The 10,801-nt window shown below is 47.7% G+C and overlaps 1 protein-coding gene across 2 annotated transcripts in view; it reads right to left on the minus strand.

The window, feature by feature from the left end:
- mta1 (metastasis associated 1) overlaps positions 1 to 4,120 on the minus strand; it is a 169,589-nt gene extending 165,469 nt beyond the window's left edge. For both annotated transcript variants that reach the window (XM_063053050.1, XM_063053040.1), the window contains exon 1: positions 3,805 to 4,120. In XM_063053050.1, the coding sequence (XP_062909120.1) occupies positions 3,805 to 3,832 (28 nt within the window). In that variant the 5' untranslated portion in view covers positions 3,833 to 4,120. The remainder of the gene's footprint in view (positions 1 to 3,804) is intronic.
- Positions 4,121 to 10,801: the final 6,681 nt, after the last annotated feature.

The following is a 10,801-nucleotide window of genomic DNA, read 5'->3' on the forward strand; positions in this document are numbered from 1 at the left end:
TTTGAACCCTCTCCAGTTTCAGAACATCCTTTCTAACATAAAGGGCCCAAAACTGCTCACAATACTCCAGGTGAGGCCTCACCAGTGTTTTATAAAATCTCAACTTTACATCCTTGCTTTTATATTCTAGTCCCCTTGAAATGAATGCAAACATTGCATTTGCCTACCTCACCACTGACTCAACCTGCAAATTAATCTTTAGGGAACCCTGCACAAGGAATCACATGTCACTTTGTGCCTCAGATTTTATATAATTTTCTCTCCATTTAGAAAACAGTCTACCCTTTCATTTCCTCCACCAAAGTGCAAGACCACACACTTCCTGACACCATATTCCACTTGCCACTTCTTTGCCCATTCTCCTTATCTGCCTGGCCTTCTGAAGCCTCCCTACTTCCTGAAAACTACCTGTCCCTCCACCTATTTTCATATCATCTGCAAACTTTGCAATAAAACCATCAATTCCATCACCCAAATCGTTGACATATAACTTAAAAAGAATCTGTTCCAACACAGACCCCTGCCACTAGTCACTGGCAGTCAATCAGAAAAGACTCCCTTTATTCCCACTCTTTGCCTCCTGCAAATCAGCCATTGCTGGAATCTTTCCTGTAGTGCAATGGGCTCCTAATTTGCTAAATAGCCTCATGTGTGGCACCTTGTCAAAGGGCTTCAGAAAGTCCAAGTACACAACATCAACCAATTCTTCATTGTCTATCCTGCTTGTTATTTCTTCAAATAATTCCAGGCAAGATTTTTCTTTGTGGAAACTATGCTGACTATGGCTTATGTAATCATTTTCAGAATGGCAGGCGGTGACTAGTGGGGTACCGCAAGGCTCAGTGCTGGGACCCCAGTTGTTTACGATATATATTAATGACTTGGATGAGGGAATTAAATGCAGCATCTCCAAGTTTGCGGATGACACGAAGCTGGGTGGCAGTGTTAGCAGTGAGGAGGATGCTAAGAGGATGCAGAGTGACTTGGATAGGTTGGGTGAGTGGGCAAATTCATGGCAGATGCAATTTAATGTGGATAAATGTGAAGTTATCCACTTTGGTGGCAAAAATAGGAAAACAGATTATTATCTGAATGGTGGCCGATTAGGAAAAGGGGAGGTGCAATGAGACCTGGGTGTCATTATACACCAGTCATTGAAAGTGGGCATGCAGGTACAGCAGGCGGTGAAAAAGGCGAATGGTATGCTGGCATTTATAGCGAGAGGATTCGAGTACAGGAGCAGGGAGGTACTTCTGCAGTTGTACAAGGCCTTGGTGAGACCACACCTGGAGTATTGTGTGCAGTTTTGTTCCCCTAATCTGAGGAAAGACATCCTTGCCATAGAGGGAGTACAAAGAAGGTTCACCAGATTGATTCCTGGGATGGCAGGACTTTCATATGAAGAAAGACTGGATGAACTGGGCTTGTACTCATTAGAATTTAGAAGATTGAGGGGGGATCTGATTGAAACGTATAAAATCCTAAAGAGATTGGACAGGCTAGATGCAGGAAGATTGTTCCCGATGTTGGGGAAGTCCAGAACGAGGGGTCACAGTTTGAGGATAAAGGGGAAGCCTTTTAGGACCGAGATTAAGAAAAACTTCTTCACACAGAGAGTGGTGAATCTGTGGAATTCTCTGCCACAGGAAACAGTTGAGGCCAGTTCATTGGCTATATTTAAGAGGGAGTTAGATATGGCCCTTGTGGCTACGGGGATCAGGGGGTATGGAGGGAAGGCTGGGGCAGGGTTCTGAGTTGGATGATCAGCCATGATCATAATAAATGGCGGTGCAGGCTCGAAGGGCCGAACGGCCTACTCCTGCACCTATTTTCTATGTTTCTATGTTTCTATGTGACTCCAAATACCCTGAGACCTCATCCTTAATAATCGACTTCAGCACCTTCCCAACCACTGAGGTCAGACTAACCGGCCTATAGTTTCCTTCCTTCTGCCTCTCACCCTTCTTGAAGAGTGGAGTGACATTTGCAATTTTCCAGTCCTCCAGAACCATTCCAGAATCTAGTGATTCTTGGAAGATCATTACTAATGCCTCTACAATCTCTTCAGCCACCTCTTTCAGAACCCTGGGGTGTACAGCAGAGTGGGCCTACACAGAGAGACAGGTCTGTGTACCTTACCAGTAGAATACGAGTAGTTTTGCAAGAAATGTAAACATGCTGGGAAAACCTTTAAAGGTATGCAAAGAAGGAAAAGATTAATTAATGTAAATGCTTTTCAGACTGAGACAGAGAGAAATTATATTGGGAAATAAAGAAATAGCACCGAAATTAAACATTTTTGTTTCCCTTCACTGAATAGTGTAAAGGTGGAGTGGGGAGAGGGCAGTAGGGTGTGGGTTACAGAGTGAAGAGGGCGGAGGTATAGTGCAGACGGGGCGGCGGGGTGAGGTGGACAGGATGGGTGTGTGGTGCCCAGAAGCTGGGAGAAGAGGGTTACAGGAAGGAGAGAGGACAGGGGGTGGAGAAGGTCGGGGGGGGGAAGAATGGAGAGGCATCGGGGGGTGGGGTGGGGTGGGGTGGGGTGGGGTGGGGGGGAGGGTAGAGAGGAACCAGAGGTAGGGAGGTGGGGTGGAGAGGGACCAGGGGTGGGGGGGGTGAGGGGTTTGGGAAAGTGGGGAGGGGGAGAGAAGGAGGGCTTGGGGAAGGGGGATGGGGAGGACTTGGGGAAGAGGGGACGGGGGTTTCGGCTAACAGGTGAATGGGTATTGTAGGTAAGGGGTCATGGGGTAAGGGGTTTGGAGGGATGGGGGGTTTGGGTAGGGGTGGTTGGGGGTTTGGGTTGGGGTGGATGGGGGGTTTGGGTAAGGGTGGATGGGGGATTTGGGTAGGGGTGGATGGGGGATTTGGGTAGGGGTGGATGGGGGGGTTTGGGTAAGGGTGGATGGGGGTAAGGGTGGATAGGGGTTGGGGTAAGGGTGGATAGGGGGTTGGGGTAAGGGTGGATAGGGGTTGGGGTAAGGGTGGATAGGGGGTTGGGGTAAGGGTGGATAGGGGGTTGGGGTGGATGGGGGGTTTGGGTAGGGGTGGATGGGAGTTTGGTTGGGGGTTTGGGTAGGGGTGGATGGGGGGTTTGGGTAGGGGTGGATGGGGGTTTGGCTGGGGGTTTCGGGGAGGGGTAGATGGGGGGTTTCGGAGAGGGGTGGATGGGGGGTTTGGGTAAGGGTGGTTGGAGGTTGGGATGGATGGGGGGTTTGGGTAGGGGTGGATGGGGGGTTGGGGTGGATGGGGGTTTGGCTGGGGGTTTCGGGGAGGGGTGGATTGGGGGTTTGGGTAAGGGTGGTTGGAGGTTGGGGTGGATGGGAGGTTTGGGTAGGGGTGGTTGGAGGTTGGGGTGGATGGGAGGTTTGGGTAAGGGTGGTTGGAGGTTGGGGTGGATGGGAGGTTTGGGTAGGGGTGGATGGAGGTTTGGGTAGGGGTGGATGGGGGTTTGGGTAGGGGTGGTTGGGTTTTCGGTTAGGGGGTTTGAGTAGGGGGGGTTATGGGGTGAGGGGATTTGGCGAAGACGGGACGGGGGTTTTGGGAAGAGGGGTCGGTTTTGAGGCTGGGACTGAAGGAGGAAAGGGGCAGACGGTGCAGAGGAGACCGTAGGTGAACTGGGACTCCCGGGGAGAGGGATGTGGGTACGACGGTGGGGTGGAGTGGGGGTCGCGAAGAACGGGGGCAGGGGTTGGGGCAAGATGAACACCAAGCGTGCGGGGTCGCTCGCTCGCTGGATCTTGCATCCCGGGATATGGTTGCCGGGACCGGAACCAGCCCTGTTCTCCCAGACCGAGAGCCTCTTACCTCCGACCCGGTACATATTAGCTGCCATGGCGGAGCTGCAGCCGGCCGGAGCCCGCTCCGTGCCCTCACGCTGCCCCGGCCGAGCCCGGCCAGATCGGAGCGGCGCGGAAGCCGGTCCCGGGATCCTGTCTCTCGCCGCCACTCTGCTCACGAACCGGTCCCGGCTGCTTCGGCTCCCCGGGCACACGGGCGTTATTCTCCGCTCCCCTTCTACCGCCGGCTCTTCCCTCCCGCTCTTCAATTTCTCTTCCTCCCCTTTCTCCTCCTTCTCCCCGCCCGACGACACTCACTCTAAGGAAGTGGAGCTTTGCATGGGTTTCACTCGAGCTATTCCCCCTCCCCTCCCCTCGCGTCTCCGTCGGTCTCCCTCACTCCCAGTGGCCCCAACCCTCCCAGTCGTCCTCTCCCCCACTCACCCTCGACTTCCTCATCATCCCCCACCCCTTCACTTCCCCATCTCACCCCCACCCACTCACTTCCTCGTCACCCTCACTTCCCATCTCACTCTCCACCCTCCTTCCACTTCAATACAACTGTCCCCTCCCTGTATTTCCTCACCTCCCCACTCCATCAGTTTTAGTCCCCTCACTCCCCATTTTCCCTCAATCTCTGTTATCCCTCCCCTTCACCTCCATTGCCTTCACCTCCATTGCCTTCCTCTGTCATCACCACCTACCCCACCTACACTCTCTCCTCACTTTTAACTTCCCCATCAGCCCCATTTTCATCTCATTCCACATTCCCCATCCTGGATTTTCATGCATTTGGCCCTTAACCCTCAAAATCCCTACTCTCCATGTACTTGTCAAAAAGTCTATTGATTGTTGTTATTGTACCTGTCCCAACCACTTTTATTCTGTACTGTACATGCACACCTCTGTGTGGTGACATCTTAAAAATCTTATACCTCTCAGCTTAAACCTGTGCCCTCTTGTTCTAGGTTCCCCTTTCTCGGGAGGGAAGAACATATGCATTCATCCTACAAACTTGCACATCTTCATAAGCTTGCTTCTCATTCTCATCTGCTCGAAAGGCTGAAGTCTGAGCCTGCCCAATCTCTCCTGCCAACTCAGGGCCCTAAAGTCCTGGCAGTGTCCTCATATGTCTTCTCAGCATCTTTCCTACCACGGGGTAACCAAAACTGTAACAGTATTCCAGTGCAATCTCTCCAGATTCTTGTACAACTGCAACAGCACAAATTCTGTAAATCATTGATGAAGACCAGCATGGCGAACATCACCTTCACCACTCCGTCTACATGTGATGACATTTTCAGTGAGCTTTGTACTTGTTCCTGGCATTCGCTGTGGCCTTACTATCCATTATACAAGTCCTACCCTGGTTTAGATTTCCCAAAATGCAATCACTGCCCCTATCTGAATTGAATTCATGGAATCATGAAGGGTATGTCCTGTTTGACAAGCTTACCGGAGTTTTTTGAGGATACAATGAGCGCAGTGAATAAAGGGGAACGGGTGGATGTTGTATACTAGGATTTCCAGAAGGCATTTGATAGGTGCTGCATAAAAGACGACATCAGATAAGGATACATGAAGTTAGGGGTAACATGGATAGAAGACCATTTAACTCATAGAAGGCAGAGAGGTGGGATAAAGTGACGTATCTGTGGTGGGTGGTCGGGTGAGCGGAGTGCTGCTCCTGTAACTCCTCACTGTATTCATGAACAATTTGGAAGAGAGGTCCAAGAGTAGCATATCTAATTTTGCTGATGACACTAAGTTGAGTAGAAAACAAATTTTGCAGAGAGTCCACAGAGAGATATAGACAGGTTAAGTGAGTGGGCAAGGGTCTGGCAGGTGGAGTACAATGGTGGCAAAAACAGGAAAACAGATTATTATCTGAATGGTGGCCGATTAGGAAAAGGGGAGGTGCAACGAGACCTGAGTGTCATTACACACCAGTCATTGAAAGTGGGCATGCAGGTACAGCAGGCGGTGAAAAAGGCGAATGGTATGCTGGCATTCATAGCAAGAGGATTCGAGTACAGGAGCAGGGAGGTACTACTGCAGTTGTACAAGGCCTTGGTGAGACCACACCTGGAGTATTGTGTGCAGTTTTGGTCTCCTAATCTGAGGAAAGACATCCTTGCCATAGAGGGAGTACAAAGAAGGTTCACCAGATTGATTCCTGGGATGGCAGGACTTTCATATGATGAAAGACTGGATCGACTAGGCTTATACTCGTTGGAATTTAGAAGATTGAGGGGGGATCTTATTGAAACGTATAAAATTCTAAAGGGATTGGACAGGCTAGATGCAGGAAGATTGTTCCCGATGTTGGGGAAGTCCAGAACGAGGGGTCACAGTTTGAGGATAAAGGGGAAGCCTTTTAGGACCGAGATTAGGAAAAACTTATTCACACAGAGAGTGGTGAATCTGTGGAATTCTCTGCCACAGGAAACAGTTGAGGCCAGTTCATTGGCTATATTAAAGAGGGAGTTAGATATGGCCCTTGTGGCTAAAGGGATCAGGGGGTATGGAGGGAAGGCTGGTACAGGGTTCTGAGTTGGATGATCAGCCATGATCATACTGAATGGCGGTGCCAGCTTGAAGGGCCAAATGGCCCACTCCTGCACCTATTTTCTATGTTTCTACCTTTGGAAGAAAAAAATAGAAGATCAGATTATTGTTTATATGGTGAAAGATTGCAGCATGCCATTCTGCAGAGGGTCTTAGGAGTGTTTATGCATGAATTGCAGAAGATTTGCAGCTTAGCAGGTTAGACCATAGGACGTAGGAGCATAATTAGGCCATTCAGTTCATCAGGTCTGCTCCACTGGAATATTCATGGCTGATTTATTTTCCCTCTCAATCCCATTCTGCTGCTTTCTCCCTGTAATCTTTGATTCCATTACTAATTAAGAACCTATCAAATTCCACTTTAAATATACCCAATGATTTGGCCATCACAGCCATCTGTGGCAATGAATTCCACTACTGTCCGGCAAAAGAAATTACTGCTTATTCCTGTTCTGAAGACACGTCCTTCTATTCTGAGGCTGTGTCCTCTGGCGCTAGACTCTCCCACTATTGCAAACATCCTCTCCATGTTCACTCTATCTAGGCCTTTCAGTATTTGATAGGTTTCAATGAGATCCCTCCTCATTCTTCTGAACTCCAGTGAGTACAGGCTCAGAGCCATTGAACACTCGGCATACATTAACCTTTTTTCAGATCACTCTTTCAACCTCTTTTGGACCCTCTCCAATGCCAGCACATACTTTCTAAGACATGAGGCCCAATACAGCTCACAATGTTACCAAAAAGGGGAAATTATATATTTATTTATTTATTGAGATACAGCATGGAATAGGCCCTTCTGGCCCTTCGAGCTGCGACAACCAGCAACCCCCAGATTTTAACCCTAGCCTAATCATGGGACAACTTACAATGGCCAATTAACCTACCAGTTGTTCTGTCTTTGGACTATGGGAGGAAACCCACAGGATCACGGGGAGAATGTACAAACTCCTCACAGGCAACGGTGAGAATAGAATGTTGGCCTTCTTTGCTAAAGAATGGAAATGTAAGAGGAGAAAGGTATGCTGCAACTGTACAGGGTCGTGGTGAGGCTGCACCTAGAGTGCTGTGCATGGGGTCTCACCTCCATCCTGAGGGAAGATATATTAGTTTTAGAGGTAGTGCACTATGTCACTTCTCACCAAGCACTAATGGTGCTAAACGGCGACTTCTTTGCTTGCATCTTTGGAAACAGCTTTATTTCTATCTTTGACATCTCTTTTTTTCCCTTTTCAGAGTGTGGGGGGTTCTTTTGAAGGCCCTGATCTGGAACTATGCTCTGACTTTGGTTCATTACGGGAATGGGACCCGCTCTCAGGGCCTCATGACCGGCTGCTTTTTGATATCCCAAGGACGCGTCCTGGAAGACGAGCGTGCCTTCAGGGTTCTGGAATTTCATGGCTCTGGAGACGTGCTGATTCTAGGCCGTTGCCCCTGACTGAAGCGTCAGGGAAGAACACGGAACAGTGGGAGCAGCGGATTAGCTGCCGGGGGTTGTGTGTTCAGAGAGCTGCGCCTTTTTGGTGCCGACTGTCTGGGTGCAGAGCTTGGAAAAGGTGATGCAACAAACTATTAACATGGTAAATCAGTGAGTTGTTTTGTTATGTCTCCCCTCTCGCTGTGAAACGGGGACACCCCTTTTTCCCTTATTGGGGAGAGAGAAAGCCAGTGGTATGTCAAAGCGAGCAGTTTTTGGGGTACTAAAAGTCTGTGTCTTTATTGATACTTTGCTGCATGCTTGAGTGCTCGTTAGAGGGTGCTGTTGCTTTTTTGCTGGTGCGGGTTGTGGGGAGGGGTTGTTGCCTTGCTGCTGCTTGTGCATGGGAGGGGGAGCTGGGGGGGTGGCTTTGAGGTTCTAACATTTTAACTACATTCATTCTTTGGATTTTTCTTCTGTTTTCATGGATGTTTGTGAAGAAAAAGAATTTCAGGATTTATATTGTATACATTACTCTGACATTAAATTAAAGACATCCGTTAGTCTTGCGAGACCATGGATCTGCGCCTGGAAAGTCTTCACTCTCCAGGGCGCAGGTCTGGGCAAGGTTGTATGGAAGACCAGCAGTTGCCCACGCTGCAAGTCTCCCCTCGCCATGACACCAATGTTGTCCAAGGGAAGGGCATTAGGACCCATACAGCTTGGCACCAGTGTCGTCGCAGAGCAATATGTGATTACGTGCCTTCTCGAGGACACAACACGTTGCCTCAGCTGGGGCTCGAACTCATGACCTTCAGATAGCTAATCCAATGCCTTAACCACTTGGCCACGTGCCCACACTCTGACATTAAATGTACCTGTTTGAAACTATACTCGCTGGAATTCAGAAGAATAAAAGGGAAATCTTATAGAGACTTATAAAATATGAGTGGGATAGATAACATATAGACAGGAAAATTGTTTACACTGGTAGGACTGGAACTAGGAGACATAGCCTCAATATTCAGGGAAATAGATTTAGGACAAAGATGAAGAGAAATTGCTAAACCCAGCGAGTAGACAGTCTGTGGAATTCTCAGCCCAGGGAAGTAGTGAAGGCTATCTGATTAAGCACATTTAAGACACAGTTAGATTGATTTTTGCATAGCAGGAGAATTAAGGATTATGGGGAAAAGGCAGGTAGGTGTAGCTGAGTCCATGGCCAGATCAGCCATAATCTTACTGAATGGCGGAGCATGCTCGACGGACCAGAAGGCCAACTCCTGCTCCTATTTCTTATGTTCTTATGAAAGTCATTTGGCAATCCTTGGCCCATTTACCAAGGTGATCAAAACCCCTGCTGTAATTTTTGATTATCTCTTCCCTGTCAATCATACCACTTAGAGTCATGGAGTCATAGAAAGGCCCTTTGGCCCATCTGGTCTATGGTGACCCATTTAAACTGCCTAATCCCATCGACCTGCACCAGGACATGGCCCTCCACACTCCTACCATCCATGTACTGATCCAAACTTCTCTTAAACTCTGAAATCAAGCTTGCATGCATCACTTGCACTGGCAGTTCATTCCACACTCTCACAAACCTCCAAATGAAGAAGTTTCCCCTCATGTTCCTCTTAAACTTTTCACCTTTCACCTTTAGCCCATGACCTCTAGCTGTAGTCCCAACCAACCTCAGTGGAAAAAGCCTGCTTGTATTTACCCTATCTATACGCCTCATAATTTTGTATACCTCTATAAAATCTCCTCTCAGTCTTCTACATTCCAAGGAATAAAGTCCTAACCCAATCAATATTTCTATATAATTTAGGTCCTCCAGTCCCGGCAACATCCTTGTAAATTTTCTCTGTATTCTTTCAACCTTATTTACATCTTTCCCATAGGTGGGTGACCAAAACAACACAAAATACTCCAAATTAGGCCTCACCAATGTCTTATACAACTTCAACATAATATCCCATCTCCTGCACACAAGAATTTGATTTATGAAGGCCAATGCACTAAAAGCTTTCCTTATGACCGTATCTACCTATGCCACCACTTTCAACGAATTAAGGACCTGACCCCTTTGTTCTACCACACTCCTCAGTGCCCTACCATTCACTGTGTAAGTCCTACCCTGGTTCATCCTACTGAAATGCAACACCTCGCATTAAATTCCATCTGCCAACTTTTAGCCCGTTTTTGCAGTTGGTTCAGATCCCGCTGCAAGCCATGATAGTCTTCCTCGGTATCCACTACACCCCCAAATCTTGGTGCGATTTGACTTTTTGGACTAGCCTCTCATGCAGGCCCTTATCAATGGCCAGGCAATGCCCACTGGCCTACCCTCATTTATCCTCTGGTTATCTTAGAAAAATTCTAAGATATTTCTTAGACACAATTTCCCACACACTAAGCCCAACTGGACCTTGTCTGTCCAAATGTTATAAAAGGTAACAAATAATCTGCTGGAGGAATTCAGTGGGTCAAGCATCATCTGTGGTAAGTACTGTAAGTCCTGATTTAGGGGTTTGACCTGAAATGTTTCAGGTCAGAATGCTGTATCAGGACTTACCAAAACTTGCTTTTTCCTTTGCGGGGTGGCTGTGATAGATTCGGAGCTTTAGTAAATGAGATGATAGTTTATGGGCAATGGATATTATTTTTAAATAATTTATACAATTAATTACAGCAGTTATTTATTCCTGTCTGGCACAAAGGGCACTCAATTATGGATTGCAAAGGAAATTAAGGAGAGTATTGGTTTCAAAAGGGAGGCAGCTATAGTTGTTAGAAAAAGAATCGGGTTTGAGAATTGGGAGCAGTTTAGAATTAAACAAAGGAGGACAAAAAGAAGATGGTTATCTTCTCAATATCCCTTTGGCACCGAGCAGCTCCTACACATTGGGGTGGGCCAAATGTAACTCCACTGTTTAAAGTAAATCACTATTTTTACTTACATTTTTAAAGAGTGGAGTCCCTGGTACAGCTTCAGTCAAACCCATGGAGAGCTCCACTTTCATACAAAATAGGTGAC

The sequence above is a fragment of the Mobula hypostoma genome, chromosome 1 (genome assembly GCF_963921235.1).
Source record: "Mobula hypostoma chromosome 1, sMobHyp1.1, whole genome shotgun sequence".
NCBI lineage: Eukaryota > Metazoa > Chordata > Chondrichthyes > Myliobatiformes > Myliobatidae > Mobula > Mobula hypostoma.